The sequence below is a fragment of the Megachile rotundata genome, chromosome 5 (assembly GCF_050947335.1).
Source record: "Megachile rotundata isolate GNS110a chromosome 5, iyMegRotu1, whole genome shotgun sequence".
Classification (NCBI taxonomy): domain Eukaryota; kingdom Metazoa; phylum Arthropoda; class Insecta; order Hymenoptera; family Megachilidae; genus Megachile; species Megachile rotundata.
Window position 1 is genome coordinate 9,486,960 of NC_134987.1, and position 25,372 is coordinate 9,512,331.

Genomic DNA, 25,372 nt, shown 5'->3' on the forward strand with positions numbered 1-25,372 from the left:
GGAAAGAAAGAGCGCGAGGGGACCAGCGACCGTGCGACCGTGTATTAGGTTACCCTTACAGAGACAGAAGGGGCAGGAAGGGAGAAAAAGAGAGAAATCACACCGGTGGACGGTTCTGAGAGGTTATTCATGAAGCACCTGACGAGATTCCACGAGTATAATTTTTTTCCCCATTTTTTTGGACGGAGGGAACACCGGGGACAAAGGATACCGGAGCAACGATGAATCCTAGATTTATAAACGTTGCAGCTCCATTCAGAATCGTAATCTTGATAGAATCCATTCGAAAAGGCGAAAAGATTTTTCGATTCTCGTTTCCCGCCACACTGATCACCGATACATCGCTAAATATATATAAAACAGTCTGTAACATTAAAAACAGTGCACTATAAAATACCGCATAAAAATTCTGCATAATATAAAAAACTTGTCTGCGAGCACCGAAGATTATAATAAATTTGAAAGTTGGTTTATCTTCCTAACCATCGCAGTAGTAATTACAGTAATTATTATAGTACAATTATTCATTAATTATTTGGCCTTAAGATCAAAGATAATTTTAAGCTTTATACACTTTAGTCTGCAGTTTACCTTTCGAGCAGAATTTGCATAATGAACCATTAGCTAACGAGGAAGATATGGCGTGACTCACACGGCAAGTTCTTTGCCTCGAATGCATAAAATAACAAAGTGCAGTAATATCCCAATAGCAAATGCACTTCGTATACTAACGAGAGGGGCAGGTGTTCCGACGTTTTACTCGTTCCCTTCAAAAGTGAGAAACAATAAAAATAGCAGCGAATAAATTAAAAGAACATTGCCGACACGGTGTCGATATCGCATAATCGAAGAGCGGGGTTTCAGAAAACAGGGTTCTGAATTTGCTACCGAAGCAAAAAAATGTTTACTATAGAGACAGTATCGTTAATTTTAAGCGACAGGGGCGAGATAGGGGCGGAAAGAGCGTAGGCATTAAATTGGGAAAAATCGGTATACGCGAAATCAGGGTGTAACGCATGAAATCCGTACAGGAAGGAAATTAGTAGAGAAAATACAGGAATGGGTGGTGGCGTGGCGTGGTATCGACCGGTCCGGGTATTTTGCAACGCTTTTTCGCGGATGTACTCGTTAAACCGATAAATGAATAATGAGCAGACTATACGGGGCTGAACACGGGCGCGGGCTGAGGCTAGGTGGTCGGTGGCGGAAACGAGGGGCGCGGGCAGGGCGCGAGGGCGACGGGAAGCAACGAGTCGAGCGCAAAACAACGAAATCGAATCACTCTCGGTGGCCGCCGGTACTTTTCATGCGTGAATTTTCCGACTGCTCGACGCGCGTATTGCAGCTGCGGGAATCGCCGGTAATAGCTTTAGCAAAATCGAGAGTAATGCCCGAAAACATTTACAATACGCGTCGCTTGCCGCGAATAAAAAACGCGAGATCGTTTAACGTCGATAATACGCGACGCGTACCACGGGTTAAAAGCGAGCCGTGTACAAAAGGAAGACAAACGAACAAAAGGCTGATCCAATGAAAATTTAATCAACGGACAAACCGATCGCGAAAGATCGCGATAACACCGTTTTAACGGGCAAAAATCATTTGTTAGACTACTTTTCCAATTTATCAAAACTACCAAACCTATACAAAGCTGAGTGCCCATTCGCCGCTAAGAATAGGTGACCCCCTTCTCTAACACTACAAAAATCTAAAATAGACACTCTTGTCCTAGAAATTAGAATTATGAGACTTTGGAACACTCAGGAATTTCCGGATCTGTGAGTCGTGGAATTTTGTGAATCTCAGAATCGTAGGTTTTGAGAATGTTGAACCTCAGAAGCCCCGAAAGCGGTGAATTATCGAGTGAATTTTACACGGTACTTGGATGATTTCCTCGCCGTTTCTAAACTGTCATCGCTTTCAACGTACTTGATCGCGTTTTGTTTTAATGAGGCTGTATATATTCGTGGCTCACAAGCGCATCGATGCGAAACCGGTGATTCGAGACGACAATTATCGTACAGGTATATAACCAGGAAAACGTAACAGGTCGACCGCGGTCTGATGGATGACGATGATGACGGTAATTGTCGGGAATTACTCGACGTTAATTACATCCGAGCGAAATCGAGCGCGTTTACACCGCCATTCGCAGACACTTATCAGACTGGCCGCGTTAATACACGCCCGATAAATTCGATTCGAAAACGTCCACGCGTTTCCTGTCTGATATTTTATCCTCTCGCTTAGTACTGCTCTCAACTTTTCTTACGGTTGCCAATTTCTTTTTGCACGTTTATCTTTCCCAATTCTCACATTTCCCAATTTTCAAATTTTCCACTTTCCAAATTTCCCAATTCCCACGTTTCCCAATTTCCATGTTTTCCAATTCCCATATTTTCCAATTCCCACATTTCCCAATTCCCAAATTCCCTAATTCCCAAATTCCCCAATTCCCAAATTCCCCAATTTCCAAATCCCCCAATTTCCAAATCCCCCAATTCCCAAATCCCCCAATTCCCACATTTCCTAATTCCCACATTTTCCAATTTCCAAATTTTCCACTTTCCAAATTTCCCAATTCCCACGTTTCCCAATTTCCATGTTTTCCAATTCCCATATTTTCCAATTCCCACATTTCCCAATTCCCAAATTCCCTAATTCCCAAATTCCCCAATTCCCAAATTCCCCAATTTCCAAATCCCCCAATTTCCAAATCCCCCAATTCCCAAATCCCCCAATTCCCACATTTCCTAATTCCCACATTTCCCAATTTCCAAATTTTCCACTTTCCAAATTTCCTAATTCCCACGTTTCCCAATTCCCATGCTTTCCAATTCCCACATTTTCCAATTTTCAAATTCCCCAATTTCCAAATCTCCCAATTTCCAAATCCCCCAATTCCCTAATCCCCCCATTCCCACATTTTCCAATTTTCAAATTCCCCAATTCCCACATTCCCCAATTTCCAAATCCCCCAATTCCCACATTCCCCAATTCTCAAATCCCCCAATTCCCAAATCCCCCAATTCCCAAATTCCCCAATTCCCAAATCCCCCAATTCCCAAATCCCCCAATTCCCACATTCCCCAATTTCCAAATCCCCCAATTCCCACATTTCCCAATTTCTCAAATCCCCCAATTCCCAAATCCCCCAATTCCCAAATCCCCCAATTCCCAAATCCCCCAATTCCCAAATCCCCCAATTCCCAAATCCCCCAATTCCCAAATCCCCCAAATCCAATTCCTAAAATCCTATCTTTCGTTTATATTTTCTAATCCTCGAATTCTCCAATTTCTGAATAGTCAAGTTCCTAAATTTCCAATCCATACATTTTTTAATTTCCAGATTTTCAAGTTCTCAAATTTCTTTATCCCTAAATTTTCAAATTAACCAAATCCAAATTTACAAAATGCCCCAAATTCCCTAACTTTCAAATTGCAAAAGCATCCAGTCTTCCCATCCGATATTTCGCCCTCCTCATCGTAACCGTTACTCACCCTCGTTCTTCGTATCGCACCGGGGTTACCAATTTTTGCTGCCCTTCCCATTGTTTCCGTCCTCTCCTTTTTCTATTTCCACGCCAACAACAACGGTATCTCGTCATAAACGTGAACGATTAATCGGTCGGGTCGAGTATAACGCGGCACGACCAGGGGATAGTTCTGGCTTCGCTTTTATAAACGCGATCGGGCACGAAATTGCAGGCTGCAGAAATACGATCGTGTAAACAGCCTCTGACACGTCCGCTATCGAAATTTTACAATGGACACCGCGAATTCTCATAACTCGTCGGTGTCGCGCAACGCTCGGCCAACTCGAACAGCTTGTGAAAACCGGCACCGGCGATTATACGCGATTCGAGCCTTCGGGGATGACTGCTGGATGGAAATTCGATGGAAGATCCGTCCCGGATAATAATTCACTCTATTTATCGGAACGAGTCGTATCGAGGGACCGGTCGGACAAAATTTCCTCCCGGCCCTGTTCCACTTGCTTCTCTCCGTAACTTTAGCGTACAGTCGACAGCAAATATTTTGGCCCTAAAATATGATGACAAAAGAGAATCTCTCTCTGTTACGATTTTAAGGACTTCTGAAGATTTGGGAACAGATTAATTCGGGGACACATTATGAAACTTGGTGTTTTGAAGATTATGAGAATCTAGAATGTGACAGTCTAAGAATTAAGAAAATTTAAGAATCTGAAGGCATAGAAATTTGGAAATCTAAAGCTGTGAGAATATAGTGAAAATTGTTCATCTGTGTGAACCTTGTGAACCATTCGAATGTTGAAGAATTTAAGAATTTGGAAAATTTGAGGAAAGACACCGTCCCTATTTAAGTCGTTGCACCGGAGTGTACCCGCGTAAATCTTCGCTGGATTTACCGAACGTGTAATACGCACCGTCTGACAGCGAGAAAAAAGTCAAGATCGCCTCCTGTCTTTCCCTCGAGGCCATGTCCGCGTGTATCGCGGCGCAAAACCTCCGTCTCCTTCCACTTTCGATCGGCTTTACGATCGACTAATTTATGAAACGCTTCTTCTTCCATCCCCTTTCTCTTCGAGCGAATTTACAACCTTTTCACTTTACCACTGTCGATGATTCATTGTTTTCATGACGTGAATAAGTCAATTTTGTCTCGATAAGAAACATGTTTATGACTATTAAGTCTATCGAACGAGAAGGCAAGAAAGGTATCCAAGTACCCAAATTCTAAAACTTGCAAACAATAACAGGAGCCTAGTTTAAGCGCTTTCCGACCGGCCGCTTAAAATGAGCTTTTATCAAACTTCTATACAAGAATAGGTGCTTTTAGTCTGGCAAAGAGGGTTTCGAAGGCCGATTTACGATTTGAGGGGTGCATCCGTCCGGAAGAAGGCGAGTCGAAGAAGTCGAAGTAGGGTGCCGTAAGGGGAGGAAATAACGGGACCGGCTGCTAAATATTCAATAAACGCGAACATTATTCCTGGCACGTCGACAGGCAAGCCGGCTTACGTAGCTGCGCGCAGCCGAAGAAGAAGGCAAGAAGAAAAGAATCGAAGACGGAGAAAGGCTACTTATCCGCTTCTGTGAATTCACGATCGAGATTCCTTGATCTGGATGTACGAGATAGCGGCGTTTCACCGTGTCAGGGGTTTCGTTGTTCGGTCTCGAGTGTTCCGAGAAGATGTTTTACGCCAAGAAATTTCCCGCCAAAATGTGTCGAGCACGGTGAAACGTACGCGTCAAACCGGGTCTCGTTCCCGTCCGTTTCGATCGAGTCCGCTCGATAAATTTTCATGATCGGACCTCGTAAATGAATCGTTGGTAAAAACGGACGAAGACGTGTACGGTAATTGACGACATTAACGTACTGGAATGCCGTGCGAGCGAACGGGAAATGAAATACGAGGTTTCTCCGCTCGAGAGAGCGTTCCGCTTTTGGTCCTCCTCGCCGCCAACAAATTATACCGTCGGAATACGCCGTTTTTTCCCTCTCGACAGAATCGGTCAGGGAAAGGAGAGGGAATGGGGAAAAGGGTGACGAACATTGGCGTAACTAGATAGGAATCAACCTCCTATACATAGCTGGAATACGCACCCCCTGTTGCTTCCAATTAGACCTCACTACGTGGCTCGAGATAGACATTAAACCTGATATTGGGAATTTAGATATTTCCAAAGTCAAATACTTGTCTTATAATATCGAGTCAGATGTATAAAGCTCATTAGAGATCTTACTAAAAATTTTACATGCTCTTCAACTCGTAGTTTAGATCCAATTATAATGTGTATAACCAAGGATCGAATATAAAATACTCACATGTAAATTTTCTACGCTTGTTTTCATATTATAGGTATAGACAAGTACCTTTTTAATTAAAAAAATTTTCAAAGTTTCAATTGAATGTTCAAATATAAAAATTTGTAAAATGCAGGAATCTTAAAATATCGAAAAGCCACTTTTCCATGGCTAATACGGGAGTAATGGGAGGAACGTTACTTACGCCAATGGCGAGTAGAAGAGAGCGTCGAAGGAGAGAAAAATCGGGATATTTACAATGGCGGTCACGATCGAGCGACGAGAAAACGGGAAATTCAAATCGGCCGATTGCCGCGATGAATATGGATGACGGGCGCAAGAAAAACAGGACGGCCACGATCTTTGTGATGCAAATCCCGCGACGGTCCTTGTCTTTATTAATATCGAGAATGCGTTTTCGACGAGGAATTCCGTCGTCTGCCCTCCCCCTCGAACGTGGTCCACCACTTTTCCTCTCGCTGAAATTCTCGCGATATCAAACGAACCACTTCCAATTCTATTTCTGTCTGTTTACTGGCCAAACAGATCGCGAGGGCCATTAAGAGGCGTACTACGTTTGATATCGTTGTGCCATTTTTCTTTCAATGCCCCCGACAGATCCCCTGTCGGGATATCGTGTTTCGAAGTACGTCGCAATCTCGAGGAGACTCGCGAAACGCAATTTCCCGTACAAAGAGAACCTCCTCTCTGTGCAAACAATGTAAACGTAACGTCGAACGTTAGCATTCCGCGCAGCTCGAATATTAGCTTCGACGAAAAAGAATTTGCGGAAGACAGAAACAGACGGACGAGTCGGAAAAATGAAAATACGAGAATCGAATTTGGAACAAAACCGTAGCATTCTTACATTTCTGTAACGTTATATGTACAAGACAAAAGGAACAAAATAAAAATTTCAATTTACTAATAGTATGAAACTGCATCGAATTATACAAATTTGAAGAGACACTTTCCCTTATGAACAAGTCTTACATTTCAATCTGTTCCTCTTTGTATCGAACCTTTTCTTCGTCAGAAAAATTTGATATTTCTATACGTCCCTGAATTTATAAATTAAAAATTTGCAGAGATAAACCGCAAGGGTAGAACGTGAGCCGAGAAGAGAAAGTTAAAACGTGGTACATGGGAGGCAAAAGAACAGGCCGGTAAAGTAATGTAAATCCCCTCAATAATTCGTAATAAAAGACAGCCACGAGCAGTCTCCATTTTTTCTCGATCCGTAGGTCGCTGGAAGAAGCGGCTTCCCTTCCGTGCAATTTGCATGTTATTACCTTGTTTACATATTTATTCAATAGCCGGTAGATCCGTAGGGAATTGTCTCCCTAATCTCGATTCCCCTTCTGGTCGTTCGGCTCCCTTTAATTTCGGATTAAGGGCCACGCGCGAAACCGTCCGACCGAGCGATTAGTAAGTCGCCGCACGGATATTGTTCGGGCGAGCGCGCACGTTCGCGTCATGAATGAAAACATAAATTTCAACGAGACACGTCGGCCTATCACGCGTTAAGTCAACGAAGTAATTACTATACCGGTGTGCTCGAGCTACCGGTGCACGTGCGTCAACACACTCACACACGCACGTACACAAACAGACCGAGACACACCCTCGAACAGAACAACTCGTATACACACGATTCAGCCACGGCTTCTATCGTCGCGGTTCGATGATACTCATTTGAAATTCAAATTAACTCGAAGAAGGCTTACCTGTTTATGCATTTCCACGTTCAGCCCGTAGGACATCTCGTAGTACTGGAAGAATGAAAAGAAAAAACGAACGATATATTAGACGTGAGAGATATAAAGTGGCGCGCGCATGAATATAAAGAAGCGTGCTGATACAAGCGTTAACGCGAGATTCGCGCGCAATACGCTCGACAATCGTTCGCGATATCTAATGTGTTCGTGTAATCAACGCGGGCAACATGCGATCGAATGTGCTTCAAGGAACGTGCAAAGAGCTTATCGAAGTGCTTATTTTATTTTTCTGCGATTCTACACCTGCTTCTTCTACCGATCGTTTCAACTGGGCATATTTACGATTCTGGAGGTGGGGTTGTTAGGATATTTCAATTTAGAAATTTCAACACGTGGAATTTAGGATTCAGGAATTTAATGCATTTGCGAATCTCGAAATTTGATAATTTCGGATTTTGGGTGCTTCAGAATTTAGTGATCTGGGTATCTTAGGGATTAAAGGTTCGAATATTTGTCGACATAGGTATTATGATCGGTTGATATGTAGGGATCTAGGAGTTTTTCTCGGATCCAGGAATATTCAGATATAAAAATCTTGGAATTCAGAAATACACAAGAAATATATCTACATGATACGCACATTTACTTTTCAAATAATTTACGACGCGTATCACGACCGAAATAATTAACGAACTTGTGCCAGGAGTCAGATAAGCAACAATTTGCGAGCAGCTAAATGACTCAAGAAGTTGAAATGGGAGATAGGAATGAATATTTCATCGGATGCATTCGAGCGCAGCTTATTATGCAATTGGTGAGTCAATTACACCTGATAGTTCGAAGTGCTGAGTATCTTGATGATAGTTCTGCTTCGAATAAGTCGAACACACCTCGCGTGATCGTTTATCATTGCACGATTCTCGTATGCAAATGACGAATTTTGAAATATAGAAAGTTTGACATGATTTAACGACATGAGCCGAGCCACTTATAGTGTAATAGAATGATACAATGAATGTTCGTAGTTTAACGCAAATGTACAAATTATAATGTAAATAATGTAAATGTACAAATTTATGTTCGCAATATAAAATGTTTTTGTTCGTTCCAGAAAAGTAGGCAATTTACAACAAAAGTGACTAATTGTTTATGTAATTTTCGTCAAGCGTCGAACTTTGAATAGACGTGACATAAGTGTTATTTCACGATACTTTTATGTCATTAATTCGCATCGAACTTTCTACGTTTCGCAACCGGTAGCTGTAATTGGCAATTAGCCATTTTACATCGAGAATGGTTTGCGTAGCCGCTTTCATAAAATTTTAAACTTGATACGCCGTAAGTGTCATTCTACTCCTGTGTCATCAAACAGTGTTAGACTTTCTATGTTTCGAAATTCGCCATTTGATATTCAACAACCTGATACTTTAACCTCTTGCCTTTTCAGTTTCTTTTCCACCAATTATAAGGCAAATAAAGAAAGTTAAAATATTATGCATACCTCGCGTTTAACGATCCTTGACTTTACAAATACTGTCTGTGTATTACAAATACGATGTAGATTTATTGTTAGTTGCGTAACGAGTGGTACTCGATATTATAAGTTAGGTTAATAAATTCAATGGTTCTATCAAGAGATATATTAAGGAACATTAGGCTCGTTCGAACCATTTCCTACTATAATTTCTAATCAATATTCGACTTCATATTTTAGCTTTATTACTGGACTTGAAGTAGAAATAACGTGTCTGCATAAATTTAATAAACTTTAGCAAAAAACGTTGAATGTATGTTAGATAATAATATAAAATCAATTTAATAATATAAAATAAGCAAACAAATATTTTATCACTGTGGATACAAGCTGTTGAAAAGCTCATAACTTTCTATCATCTCAAACCTCATTTTTCACAATCTCCTATGTTGTAAATAATATAAAATCAATTTAATAATATAAAATAAGCAAACAAATATTTTATCACTGAGGATACAAGCTGTTGAAAAACTCATAACTTTCTATTGTCTCAAACCTCATTTTTCACAATCTCCTATGTTGTAAATAATATAAAATCAATTTAATAGTATAAAATAAGCAATCAAATATTTTTTGATCACTGTGGACAAGCTGTTGAAAACCTCATAACTTTCTATCATCAAACCTCATTTTTCACAATCTCCTATATTGTAAATAATATAAAATCAATTTAATAATATAAAATAAGCAAACAAATATTTTATCACTTTGGATACAAGCTGTTGAAAAACTCATAACTTTCTATTGTCTCAAACCTCATTTTTCACAATCTCCTATGTTGTAAATAATATAAAATCAATTTAATAATATAAAATAAGCAAACAAATATTTTTTGATCACTGTGGACATGCTGTTGAAAAGCTCATAACTTTATATCATCTCAAACCTCATTTTTCACAATCTCCTATATTGTAAATAATATAAAATTAATTTAATAATATAAAATAAGCAAACAAATATTTTATCACTGTGGATACAAGCTGTTGAAAAGCTCATAACTTTCTAATGTCTCAAACCTCATTTTTCGCAATCTTCTATGTTGTAAATAATATAAAATCAATTTAATAATATAAAATAAGCAATCAAATATTTTTTTATCACTGTGGACAAGCTGTTCAAAACCTCATAACTTTCTATCATCAAACCTCATTTTTCACAATCTCTTAAGTTGTCAAATTTCTAGAAACACATTCGTAGATCCGTAAACTTAAAACGTTCTAAGACCTCAAATTTTTAACTCCTCAAAAAACAAGGAAGAGGAAGACTTATTAGTTGGTATATTTAGGTAAGAGATTTGTTCTTGACTGTACGCGAAACGACAGTTCAATAGCCAAAATATCAAAGAAAGAGATCTCGAGATGTAGCCAGTTAAGCCGAGCAGAAAGATTCCCAAGGGTTAATCGAATTATCGAGTTACCTAAACCGAGATGCTGCTCGAATTCGTAATAACGTCTAAAAGAACCCTCCTCGTAGGGTCTTTAGGGCCGGTACACGGCTGCCGAGAGCCGAGATTACATCGATCGAACGAGATTACGAAAAGCGGGCCAAATTGAGCCGTAATGCGAGATCCCGGCCAAGAAGGAGGATAAACGCGCGGAGAAAATGAGAAAAACGAACGTGAAATCGCTCTACCTAACCTCTGAACACAGTCTGCCGAATCTAAGTATCTTTTCTCTCCCTTTCCTGTCTGCGTGTGTGCATACTCGCGTGTCTGTGCGTGTGCACATCCAAGACCGGTTTCTCGTAACATCGTTTCTACATGGTGTGTACAAGACCCCATCCCAGGTATGCTTTAACTAATTCACCTACCGGACAGTGATTCTCAACTTTACGTTTCATAAGTCATTTTATCTCTGTGTGATACTATTGATCATTCATACTTTCAATAATAAATACCTTAGATGAGTAGGTTACACTTGATAATATATTGGGTTGTCAGGAAAGTTCGTGCCGATTTTTGGTAGCCAGTATAAAATTTTATTTAGAATAATTTTTCACCAAAAAGCCTGAGACGTTCCGGAAGGACTTCTCAAGTTGCATAAAAGATGGAGAAAGGTTATAGAACAGAATGGCACCTATATAATTTAATAAATGTGTACCAAATTTAAATGAGCTACGTTTCAATTCCCTTCAAAATCCACACGAACTTTCCGGACAACCCAATATATGGGCTTTTACACTAATTTTTTTTGTAAGAGTCGACGTTGAAGATAGCACTATTACGTTAGACTTGAAAATCTGAACACTTTTATCAAGTTGGTAACAGCACTAATAGCACTATTAGTTATTACTATTTTATTCGAAAATACAATGTGAAAAGTCTGTAGCACGTGCAATATTGTCACACCTCATATTTGGAAATTAACAATTCAGAATTTTTTAGATTAACGAAGCTAAAAATTTTCATAACCAAAAATTTAAATACAAAAATGTATTATTTCTATGAGATCTATATGTGACCTTCAAAAATGCTCTCATCTATAAATTCAAAAATATTTTAATTTCTAAATTCTTAAAATGTGCTTTCCTCGCCCTATGTCCCAGATGATGTGAATGTTTTTCCGGTTTAAATGAAAAGAGTAGAGAGACAAAATCGAGGGCAAAATTTGCAAGTCGTACAGCGAGAGTCCCTTTATATAAGGGCGTGTTCGCAACAAGGGCCGTACGGAGGGAAGATAAAAAGGGGGATAAGGGCTCGTGAGAGGGACGGGACAGCAGAGAGAGGTAGGGTCCATTAGTCTTGCGTATCTCGTCACGGTGTAGATACCGATCGCGATCGATATCGGTCGTTTATTCGAGAATGAAAGCATTGGTCGGCTCGTTTCCAGGACCAAAGGGATTACGGTTCGGAGCCAACGGGACAACCCATAGTTTTTCCGGTTTTCTTTTTGTTTTGTAACGAGTCCAAGACCTATGACTTTTACCAACGAAGCAAACGATATCACTCCTTTTAAGAACATGACACTATAGAGCTATATTATAGTTCACATGTATATCTTCATACAGATAACACTGTATTATTATACTCAACAAGTTTTGTTCTTTCCAAAATTTCTTTCTGCTCCCTTTTTTACATAACTCTGAATGAAATAAGTGACATGACTCATAAATGTCAATACTTAAAAAAGCAATTTTTCAATGGAATATCTAACGCGAAAATTACACGAAGCTCGTAGATTGAATTCCCGTCTCTAACTCGATAATATGAACACGATGATGCAGCATAAAACTCGATAGGGGCGTAAAGCTGGTTCAATTTGAAGATGCAAACGATTGCGGGTACGGACGACAGAGACAGAGCTTTCGATTCACAGGGTTTAATGGCCGAACGACGTTTATTGTCGCACGGTTTTATCATCTCGTTTAAATCGAATCTTGTCCCCCGTTGTTCGTGATATTCCGGCGTCCGTATTAAACGCGTCGACCGCGAGTAATGTTTCCAGACCCGCGATAATCAAGATTCTGACCTCTGCTCCTCGCAGAGCCAAGAGAATCCTTCAACAGCGGAAGCCTGTTATTAATTAAAGGCTAATTACTTCGTCGAGCCACAAGATCCTACCCTATCGTAAAAGCTTCTTGTCTTTTGGTCATGCTTTTCTCTGATTTCTAAATCGTCTGAAATCTCTGAAGATATCGTAACGATGAGACCCTTCCCTTCGTGTTTTTTTTTAACTTTTTCTTATTGTCTTAAGCTCTCCATTTGCCGGATTTTAACCTGGGAATTAACAAGGGACATTTAGAACCTGGTGCAAAGAATTTTATTGTGTACTGTATTAGAAAACTTGTTTCGAATGAGAGGGATTAATTACTTCTTATTTGGTACGACAGAAATAATTCTGTATTAATTGGTACGCTGTCATTAATCTTTTTGTTACGGCAAGTGAAAGTTGCTACCTTCAGTTAATTATTGAAGGATACTGACTGGCAATTTTGTGGTGAATAGATTTGATTTATTTTTTGTACTTAGCTCTTTTTAATAGCTTAATTGTCAGTACCACGTGTCAGTAATTTTGTTTCTATAGATTCTTATGCATTCATATTTTTATAGTCCATATATAGAATTGACAATTGTTATATTTTAACATTTCCAAACTCTTAATCCATAATTCCCAAATGTCTAAAGCAAACCACAATTACTTGCACACTTTCCATCCCCAATTCTTAACACTAAACCTACCAACATATAACGTGTACTCAATTTGAAATTAAAAATGAAGTTAAAAAATAAATAAACAAACGACAAAACATAAATTAGTACACACGTTTATTCTTTACCTTGATGAAAATCAATGCTGATTTCAAGGTGTGTACTTTAACAAAATGTATACCTTATAATAAGAAACTTGTGGACCGGTCATTTGACCGGTTTGGTAGTTTCAGTGTTAAATTTCCAAACTCATCTCCAAAATTCCCAAACTTCCTAACTCGTCGAAGCTAGCCAAATTCTCACATCCCGAATTCTCGCAACCCCCAAATTCGTTACATTTCCTTTAGGGAAGCGAACCGTACTCGACAACGTGTATAAACGACAGTAGTCTCGCATTTCCGGTGCAAAAGCAAGCGTCTCGGTTCACCGGATATGTTTTCTACCGTTGGTAGCGACGAGACGTTTCGCGAATCGACTCCGTCGACTTCCGTTCTCGGATTTGTTTTCAATGGTTGCGGTACCGGAGAATGGCGTGTTCGCGAAGAGGATGCTCGTACGACGTCGTTACGCGACGATACAGCCCTGGCCACGGGGCATTACGCTTTTACGACTCTTTCACGTAATTGTCGAGCTCGTGAACTTTTACGAGCGCGAACCGCGCGGAACAGATCGCCTCCAAGCGTATCGTTCGTCCGGTGCGGTACATTGACTACCTCGAGATTTTCCAACTTTTCGACTCGGTGCTAGTTGCCTTCCAATGAACGTTACCCATTCTTTCCGCCTCTTTGATCGACGTTTTACTCGCTGGACAATCTACCCCTTCATTCGCAGTTACGCGGAGAATCTTTTTCGTTGTTAAAACGTGTTTCGTTTCTAAATCGAGTTTCGTTTAATCCGTTGTCTCGCATCGTGTTTGTTTGAGGATGTCTTTGGTCTAGGTTTTTGGAAACTCTCATACTTTCAGAATTTTTAATTCATAAATTAATAAGTTCAAGATGTAGGACATGGTCTAAGAATTTGAAGAGCAACAAATTTTAGTGTATATAAATTTAGTCTATATGAAATGTATAGTGTATACGAAGTGTACATGTATATAAGTGTGTATAGTGTATATGAATTTGTGAATCTTGGGATGTAATAGACATCTTGCGATTTGATCCGAGCGTTTGTAGACTTAGGAATTTGTCTTTAAAAATGAAAAAGATGAAAATTTGAGAAGCAGAAAATGTGTAAGTAGAAGAATTTGTGAATTGAAAAATTGGCAAGTTTATGTAGAGGTGTCTTTATCCAACAGAAGCCTACGTTTCAGCCGAGTGTAGTACCGGAATATAAAATATGCCGGCCACACTTGGTTGCGGTGCATGAACGCGAAAGCCTTTAAACCGACCACGAGCAGAAAAAGACGGTAATTCCGTGGCAAAAAGAGGACGGCTCCATATTCACCGGGGAATTAAGCGAAACGCTCGCCGTAAATATCTTCGGCTTTTTTATTTTTGCGGTGCGACTCGTGACACGGACCAGCGAGTATCGATTCGATTCAGGAGTTAATTAACCTGTTAAGCGCGTCGCTGCCGATTCAAAAACTCATGGAAAAAGGAATGGAAAATCGAGGATAGCTATAAAAAGAGGGTTAGCTCCGTACGATGTAGCGGAATAAACTGTTATTTAATGCACATCCATTGAACTTATCGTTCTTTCTCAAATATCAACATCCTCGCAACGAATGAGCTCGTCATGCTCGTTTAAACCTTTTGATATTACTGGCGCCTACATCCGTCCGACTAATTTAACTGATCGTAATGTACCGTAATTTCGAGTTCTCCACGGAATTCGTTAAACTCGTTAATTACGACGCGTTCGCAAAAAAAAACAGCACTGCAAGTTCTGGAAGAACTCATTTAATTAACCATAAACATGGATGGAGTTAACGAAGGAGCTTTCATTCGTCTCTTAACATATTTTTTACAATTGGAACTCGCACCGTTTTAATATACAGAGTGTCTCAACTTGTTCACGCTGAATTTTAGAAATCACTGAACTTCTATATTTAAAAATTTTCTAATTATTGAGTCCCAATTTCCAAAATTCTCAAACCTCCAGTTTGATGCAGAAATATACATGGTTCCGATTTATATGTTCAAACTTGTAGGTTGCAACATATCTGGATCCTCAAATCTCCAGATTCTCTTATCCTGAGATCATCAGGTCTCAAAATCTCTATACACCTATATACCCATATTCCAAGGCCCTCAAACCAAACTGCTAACTTAAAACATTCCTGAATCGTCAAATTCCTAGGTTTCCATATCCATACACCCCCAAGCCCCAAAATCCTCAGATCACAAAATATCTATATCCTTTTTAACTCATGTAAAAATGGGGAAATTCTGGAAAGTAAAAGTGGGGAGCGCGAAAAGTGTGACCGCGGTTGCAGTACACGTAAAGATAACATATACAGTCGAGGAGGGAAAATGATGTTTCGGTTGGTCGAGATAGCGCGATACACGAAGCGATAACGAATAGGCTCGACGTTCCGCCTGAATCATTCCAATTACGTGTGCGTACAAACCGCCGCCGATTCATTAGGGGCCCGTTTACGAGTCACTCGATACACGTCAGACACCAGGGCGGAACGGGCGTGCGTATGTTCGACAAGCGTACGTACCTGTTGCTATCCGTGCAATCGAAGCCAATACAATAAATTCTTGTTGCGTTCGATGATTAATCATGAATGACAAAACGCCGTAATACGATACCGCCGGCACCGGCTAATAATAAATGACTGGCCGCGACGTCCGGACCGATTCGACACCGCGTGCGGATTTTTCTCCCGATTCGTCTGGCCGGTGACAAACGAAACGGTCATTTTTACAACGGCTTTTCGCGGGGACACGAGAATTCGATGCGTGCCGCATAAATTACGATCGAACGCGACGAAACGTGCGGTGAATCGAAGGGGAAAATAATGATCGTCTCGAAGGAGGATCGATCGACCGGGGGGACAACGCTCGGTTCGTCCGCACGAACCCGCGATTAATCTTCGTGGCCCGTGAATCGACGGAAGTGCCACGTCCACGCGAGCAACCGGCGTGCATTTTATATGAAGTCATTTGCATCGAACGCGACCATAAAGTGTGGCCTATAAATTACCGCGTGTCCGCGATAACCGCGATACCGACCAAAGACAATAAACTCCGCCGACGAGTACAGTCAACAGCAAATCTTGCTCTGGGGAAAATATGACAGCTCTCACTCGCTGACTTTCGTACATTTTTACGAAATTTGGGAATCTGCCGATTTAGGAATTTGGAAGCCAAGAAGTTGGGAACTTAGGAATTTAAGAACATTGATATTTGAGAATCTTTAAACTTGAACATCTAAGGTCGTGGGGAATGCAGATATTTCGAGGTCTAAGAATTTGCAGACCTTCTGGAACTGAGAAATATACAAGAAGAACTTGAGAATGTAAAAAATTAATGTGGAATCCACAAAATGAGAAGTTTGCTAATCTAAAAGTTTGGAGAGCTAAAGAATTTGAAAGTCTAAAAAATTCAAAAATTTGAACACGTAGAGATTTGTAAGAGTGTAGGTTATTGTTTGCTCTCCTTTTACCTTTTTTCTCTCGTCTTTTTCACCTGAGAGAACAGCTTTGCCGTTCTACATTCTAATTGTTACGCTACACAGAAATACTCGACGCGGCTACCTGTTCGTGTACACGCAAATTAACACGTGCCTGTCTATTGACGTTTAACGTTTCAGCTCTTTAGCGTCTAGATATTTCTGGCTAAGCCATTGCCGGAATTGTAATTTAAGCCCTCTCGTGCACTCCGCGGAATTAATTTACAATTTTCGATGTTCAGGTATGTACAAGAGTGGGTAAAAATATGCAGGATCACAAACTTCACGATTTATTCCTCAAAAACTAAAACAAAGTTGATGTAAAATATAAACAGATTTTACCACGTCTTACACCTACGTACACATATTTTGAAATCTGATAAATTAGCAAAACGACATTCGAGTATGGACAAAGTATTCGATAGTTTCTAATAATTGTCACGAACAGGTGTTAATTCTTTGTCTGCGACAGGGCAGTAAACCGTATAATAAGACACATTAGAACATTTACCAAGAATATCGATTAATTTTCACGTGTGTGCCACAAGTTTACTTTACACCGCTAATCTCCTCGGAAAATATTTTAGCGTAAAAAAGCGCAAACAGAACCGCGTGACGAAAGGCTAAAATTTCTCATCGCGATGTACAGTTCACACGGTGCGTAAATTCAAAGCCGACCTGTGACCCCCTCCGTAGGAATCGTACGCGGCATCGGTTCTGTCTAGCTAGTCGTGCACCTTGTATCTTGCGCTAATGAAGACGCATACGACGGTGACGTTGCACCGCAATAATGAAGATCTACAGGCGAAAGTAAGCCGCACTGTACGGTTGCTCGGTGTACATGCACGCGGCTGCGTATGCGGACGAGACTGGAAAGGAGAAGATAATAGCTAACACGAGGAAACCACGTGAGAAGAACCCGCTGAGCAGGTCGATCGAATACCTGATGACTTCTAAGCTATACCATGCTGATTTCATTAAAACATTGTCGCTTCGATTGTCCACTTTTTGTTTCAACGTGTTCGAATATGTTGTTATGTTTTAATCCATTTACTATGCTTGTTTTACGAGAAGACGCTCTAGTCTTTGAGATACAGGTTGTCTCACAAGTGGTGTATGTATAACATAGGAATCTGAGGATCTAAGGATAAGTTATAGGAGCATGAAGAATTAGGGATATTGAGAACTAGAGATGTAGAGATGTAGGGATGACGGTATAGAAATATAGGAATACAAGAACAAATTGGTATGTCTATAACAAGTGGAGTTAAAAGGAATTAAATTGAATTATCTGATCCCTATTATCCAGTCATCTATTATAATTCACTTATCTATCTTTAATTATTTATTCTTTACTTCATATTTTAAAAGAATATCATTGAATAAATATTCTTCGAATTACCTTCGAATTATGGGGAACTTTCTCATGGCACAAGTTCGATTCTTTAACAAAGATCGGTATCAGAAGCAGCGAATTTTGCTTTCAACGCGAGAAGAATAATTAAAAACGTAACAAAATATAGAATATTTTCACTCACCATAACGTAGTGGCGCTGCATCTCCGTCTTCTCCTGGGCGAGTTTCTCCAGCTCCAACTTAATACTGTATAGAACAAGCAGGAAAACGCACATGTAAGCGAAATATTAGTGAGTGCAGGCGGCATACAGAAAAGCTATGGGACATGTGGGACGAGATTCGAGATATAATACGATCGACTGATTGTGACGATAAATCTTTATCGGGACATTAACCTTCTAGATTCTGGAATGTAGAGCGGCATTGTGTAGTTTGCGCGAGTTACATCATCGACACGAATCGAAACTGTAAGCCTTCGTAATGACTAAGAAACGCGATATCTTTTTCACTGCTATGATGTAATTTGCATTTACTGTGTTCTTGCGTGTCATGATCTAGTTTTCATTCGTTTAACTTTGTAATTATCGACGCTGTTTACGTAAGCAATTGTTAATAAAAAGTAAGTATTGATGTATTACAGAGCACGTAATTAAGTGACATTATCAATCTGTCATGCTAAGTACATGATATTTAATGTTTATTAAATCGTACACAACCGTGAAATCAGATGTACTTGAAAGACAAGATATCTTAATGAAAGATTAATGCGAAACATCGATAAAGCCACAAAATGAAATGTCCTTCATATCAATTGCTTAAAACATTTTTTATCTTCCATATTTTTCAAGCCATTTTTAATATCATTGTGTGCATGAACTGCTGTCGATTTATTAGAGAAATCGTTTAATAAACCACAACTTCAATTTCTGTATTCGATACAACGGATCTTCATGGCTTTATAATATATCAAAGTCTGCAAAGTGAACATAAATCATGTAATCTACGAGGTCCACAATCTATATCTATAGACTCGAACGATTTATGTACCTACTGTTCGTTCGCCACAAGATAAGCTTTGGTACCGAAAGAAATGCAACTACGATCGATTAAATCAAAGAGCATACATCAAGTTCCATACATATTTTCGGTTAGAATACTTTCACAGGTCATTCACATCAGTTGGATAGAAAAATCAAAAAAGTAGACTTTTCTAAATTTTAGAAATTCTTCTTATGGCTCACACACGGTATATGGTAGACTCTATTGGAAACAACCGAAAAATAACAGCACTCTTTTATCTTTTAAGCTATGAAATTTATTTATGGTTCGGAAGGTCTTGACTCTGTCAGTACTGTATAAAAAGTGAAGTGAGGTCAAAAATATGGGTGTCCACTTAAAGAAACTATGCCTACACCGTTTATTGACATGGCTTTCAATGACGAAGAGTCTCAGGCCCTTAGACCTGATGGTACCACTTCTGCAGAAAATGCAGACAAAGCAGTGTTTCTCATGTTTCTCATTTCCCGGATTCAGTGTTGTTAATAATGCCACAGAGTCCGATGTAGTATGAGTGTATCCGTAGTCCGATTTCCGAAACCGTTAAATACATGCAATTAACGATCTCGATGAGCATCGATAACGGTTATTCGAGCACAGGTGTTTCCTTCGGTCGGTATATCGAAACTATCGGTGCAATTGCGTGGATGCCTCGTGAAATCGCGAAGAAGGAATTTGTTTCGCTCGATCGAGCCCCATCTGGAACGAGGGAAATCGAGTGTGTCGCGTGTGTTTGCCAAGAGAGTTCGACGGGAGCACAGGATCGAGCTTAATACCGCGATAAGCAAAGAAACGTGGCGTAACATATTTTTCTCGAACGAATAAGTCGACATCGACGTTTAACGCGATCGAGATCGCGGCAACGTTATTTTCCCGTCCGCGCGAGCGATCGATCTTTATCGACGCGGGCTCGTAACAAGCCACCGCTCGACCGAAATAATAGGGCGCGTTAAATGGAAAATTAATTTCCATTGAACCGGCACGGCGACAATACGCTGCGAAACGACGCGACCGACCGCACATAAAATCCCCTCTATGCTGCAAGTAATTTTTTAACGACAATCGAGACCGCGTCATATTTTTGTTTACCACCGTCACGCGGAAAATAAAGCCTTCCTTGTTCCTACAAAATTGCGTACCTTTCTATAATAAACGATAGAGCAACGCCATTGTGTATGTCGTGCTAACGAAAGAATTCAATTGCATTTGAGCACGTAATCAAGTGTAAATTTGCAGTAAAGTACAGATTGGTTTATTAGATCGTTTCCTAAAATGTCACTTAAAGCTACTTAAAGTCTAGAGACTCAATATACGATACTTAAACTGTAGACGATTGGTTCTATTGCTGGCACTTATACTTTAGGGCCTGAGAGGTAGTCTGGGTCTGTTGTAATTTTATGGATGGTGACGGACCACCCTGGGTCATGTACGTCCTCAACCGAGGCTTTGGAAAGGCAGTTGTTTTTTGTCAGAACCGACATCGCCTGTATCTGTACAATAAATTTATACTACTCTGGACTTAGTTTTATTAGAGACCCAGCAATACGACACTGTAAACCAACATCATTACAATTTTGTACTTTATATAACGTTTCTTTTCGATTGATCGGATTAAGCTTTGTGTGTCACTCGTTACCGAATCACCTCTGTCATAGCTTATTTTAACAGATCATAGTATAACCAGATAAAATCTTGTTACTCAGGTAGACATACGCTGATACTTTTGTCAAGAAGTGCAGTTTATGAGATACGCATTTTGCAGTGTTTGGAGTCCATTTTACGGACAGCTCGGACATCGAGATATCTCGATTTCGGCCGCGTTATAACGCCGATTACGCAAGCATTATGTTTTACGGTACTTTTCTTCGTACACCGGTTTCAACTAGCGCGCATTTGGATCCTATTATCGCGACACGGTTCATTGTCGCCGCGAAACAAAAGCCCTGTATCGTTATTTAACGAGCCGTGTATTATGACCAGTTGAAAGAGCGAACATCGGAGAATCGAAATGTTTCGATAAATTGCTACGTAACAGAACCGGTGTCCGAGGCAAAAATTATTATTTTCGGTATTATTGCATTACGCGTCAAATCAATGACCAACACAATATTCAATGGAAATTACAATTTACAAAAACTGATGGAATCATTTATTGCTTGTTTCAATGTTACTTGTGGTTATTCTGAATTATAATTATAATTATTTGCTAAAAAATTCCACAAATCAATCTTTATATCTATAATCTCAAATTGACAAGTCGCACTTGTGTCGGATTAAAGGAATTAACTATTTATCTACCAACGTTGATTAGGAATCTGAATTCTAATTATATCACATACAGATTATAAGAAATTGTAAAATTAAATTTGAGAGACTTGAAAATTAAATTTGATAATTCGAAACATATGATAAATCATCCTAATATTCTAACATTTACAAACACGAGGTTCATATAAATGAAGTTCATATTTAATTATTAAATGTACGATAAAATATTCAGACACGTAACAAATTAATTACTCCATCCGTAATTCGTAGAACACAACCGAGTGCAAAAAACTGGTATGTAGGAAAAGTATTTAGCTTGTAATGTAGGAACAACGAATGGACAATAGCGCGGAGACACGCGTGCAAACGGAACCCCAACTGTTTTTCGCCGCATTCTTTTCCCTCACGGTTTACCATCGCGTAATGCCTCTGTGTCTATTTTTTTCACCGGCCAGTTTCTCGCACTCCAATTTAAGGCTGCATAAGGGGAACAAGAGCACAACATTAATATCCAGCAACCCTCGAGAACGCGGGAAAAAGCTTTGTCTGTTTTCTACGCTCGTCCCCGTATTCGAGACATTAAATTAAAACGCGCGCGACACGACAATAGGTACTAACGAGAAAAATCATAACGTCCGAAGGAAACAAAGAGGAATAATGGAGAAAAGAAGGCCGGCTAATTCGCGACAACGAACGGAGTAAAAACAGTCGTTGCTCTTTTGCATGGCGGCGTTCAACGAAGAATAATAATGCAATAAGCATGCTCGTGAAACCCGCACTGGTAAAAAAGATATCCAACGCGTACATACCGAAAGACCTCGTATCTTTTTACTCCGTATTTGCCAACATCATTAATCGCCCGTCAAATCATTGGTCTCTGTTAACCCCCGGATTCATCGAGCCATTAACATTTGTTATCGTAATCGAATAGAAAGTTTCTGAAAAGAGATCCTACGTGATCGTGACTGCATTGACCAGGTGAAATTGTACGCTTTGTAAGAACCCGTTCGCGGAAATTCATAGGCAAAATTATTGTTCTACGATTGGTTCTGAAATTGCGGAAGCGAAAGTGCATCGGGTAACGTATTTCTATCGTTAACGTTCATGGAATCGTAAAATTGCGACCTACGTTCTCGAGGGTACACGCGATAGTAAATCGCGATATTTAATGCCACGACGTTAAATGTCACGGCTTTTGTCATGGATGTCCAATTTCGCGCCAAAACTTGTAACTTAGAATTTCTTTAGCACTTCAAGACTATTGACACTTTTGGACTTTGTAAGTCTCGAGGTTTTGGCAATATGGGAATTTTAACACGTGAAAATTTCAAGAACATTAAGGTAGCAAAAATCTGGCAGTATCACGAGACAAAAGCTCATAGATTCTAGTGACTGACTGTTCAGGGATGGACAAGGTATAGAAAGGAATCGCGTGTGCATGAGAGCCTCGCGTACTCGAACGTTTCGCGATCCGCGAGCGCGATACCGGTAACGAGACACTCCTTTTTACGCGTTGGCTCCTTTAAAGGGGAGAGCTGAATAATTCAGTCAATCGTTAGCGGATTTCAGCGGCAAGGAGGGGAGCGATAAAGAGAGCGGCGAGATTCGAGCGGAGAAACGCTGGCCGGATCTCACCGCTTCGTCAACGATAAATTAGTACGATATTAACGATCGGTCGGACGATAATTCCGGTTGCGCGACCGGCAACAGAGAGCCCATTAATTATTTTCAGATTGACGGGGTGCAACGATTTACAAGATGCCTTATCGAGGCCGTTTCACGGTGAACGGTTCAACGTGACATTAAATACGCGGAAAACGAGCACCTGTTCCACACGCGTTGCGTAGCCGCGAAAATTCTTCGCGGTTCAGCCACTGTCAATTTGTAAACAGCAAATTTATCGTTCCCCTCGTTCGACCCGCCGTCCTGCTCGATCTTTCCCTCGGGAATCTAGCGAAAGCGTTTATCCGCGAACGTGCCACCGTTCGTTTGATAATATAACTAACTCCCGCGTCTAGCCGGCTTTCCGCATCATCGACCGTATAATGCAGACATAAAATGAATTTATTCCGTGCGATCACGTTGCTCGCGCGGAAAATTCTCGCCCGTTTGCGTAATCGTTTCTTCGAACGGTGTTTTTTCTGTCGGCACCTTGATCGGACCCGATGGAAAGAACGCGCTCGTAAAATCTCGCGCTAGATCGATCCGAAAGCTTCTTGTTATTATACAAATCGATCTGGTAATTGGAAATTCAATTCGGAGTGGTTTATTATCTAATCGGATCGAGTTGTCGAGCCTTGAAGTGTTTTTACTTTCTGCAGGATGTTGTTAACAGTATGTTTCTGCTTGTACTTGTCTCGAATCGGCATCTTTGCTTGTAACAACGTGGCTTTTTTTCACGGGGCATTTGAAATTATTATAGGATATCGTATCGCACCAGATTATGTACTCACTATGTAAATTTCATTCTGTTGAACTCAACTGGTTCGGTTCGATATTTCATTGTTATTGAGATTGAAAAGTGTTGAACCTGATTTCAGTGTAAATGAGGATAGTATTTGTGTAGCAAACTGGGTTTAATTAACGTTGGATTAGGTTAAGTTCAGATTAAGATGGATTTAGGTTAATGTAGTTGAAGAAAGAATAAATATGAATCGTGAAATTATGTATCGGATTAGGTCGGATTAAGTTGGAGGTACGAATAAGATTAATAAACTTGATCACATTAGCCTCAACGATATTCTAACGATATCTTAACGACATTATCAACGAGTCGTTAAATGTCAATAGCGGATTTCATATAAACCGAGTAAACCCGATAGAAAGTTTAGTGCCATAAATTAAAGAAACACGACTAATACGCGTGCTATTTAAATATCAAGTTTCGAAACCGTCGGGAAACGAAGACATCGTCGATGTGCTCGTGTGTACGTAGCGAGCAGGATTTAACCGTGACTTTGCTCGTTTCCGTAGCAAACATTTTCATTGTCGGTTCGTCGGAGAACGCGGAGGTGCGGTCAAGGAAAAATCGAGCACTCTCCGGAAGAGTTGGTGTGCACAGAGTGCGAAATTGGCTACTTTCCGAGTGTCCTCTGGACGGGAAACGCGAGCGAATGCGTCGAAATGTCGCAAGCCGCTCACGTACGTCTAGCGCATATTTATGCATGTATGCACACAACCTCGGGGGTTTTACTCTCGCTCTGTATCTCTACCCTCCGGGTCCGTGTCGCTTGTGACACGAAACAGCAATTTAAGTTTCCGTCGTCGCTGGAAATCGTGCGGCACGTGACGTCGCGAATTAACACGTTTAAAGGGCCGGGGCATAAATTAACGTGTCAAGCCGCTGATAAAGATCGTCGAATGGGAGGGAGAGAGAGCGAACGTACAGGTGAAAACCGACATGACGCTCGAAGAAAGTTCCCTTTTATCGGCCAAACTTAACTTTTCGCTGTTGCTTGCGTGCCAGATCGTATCGCTCTCGATTACCCTCTATATTCTCATGCTTGTTACGTTTTTACGATGTTATTTGTTTCGAATGGCCGGCTGGTCGCGCGGGACCGCGATCAAAACTTCAACGGGAACAAGGTAACCACCGGTGCTCGAAGCTCGTTCAAATTATCGATTCTTCGCGGTGTAACTTCGTTATTGCGAGAAACAAACTTTTACCTCACCATTTCTCTATTGTGTTTCGTTATTCTAGCTGGCTCCTTTGTTACACTTTATATTCTGATCAATCTATGAACCATGAATGCAGTCGATTTTATTACGATAATCAGTTCCGTAGAACAAATGGACACTTGCCTTTGACCCCCTCTAAAAAGGTCTGGCTATTAACCCCTTCCCGTGCTTTGACGAGTCTCACTCGTGACGCACTCACGACTCAAATGT

General features: G+C 40.3%; 1 protein-coding gene across 6 annotated transcripts in view; it reads right to left on the reverse strand.

The window, feature by feature from the left end:
• LOC100875385 (protein groucho) overlaps positions 1-25,372 on the reverse strand; it is a 123,271-nt gene that overhangs the window by 61,539 nt on the left and 36,360 nt on the right. For 5 of the 6 annotated variants that reach the window (XM_012291273.2, XM_076532072.1, XM_076532070.1 and 2 more), the window contains 2 exons: positions 18,343-18,406; positions 7,515-7,559 (listed from right to left, as the gene is read on the reverse strand). The exons of the other annotated variant lie outside the window; for it this stretch is intronic. In XM_012291273.2, coding sequence (XP_012146663.1) covers positions 7,515-7,559; positions 18,343-18,406 — 109 coding nt within the window. The remainder of the gene's footprint in view (positions 1-7,514; positions 7,560-18,342; positions 18,407-25,372) is intronic. 6 annotated transcript variants of the gene reach the window in all.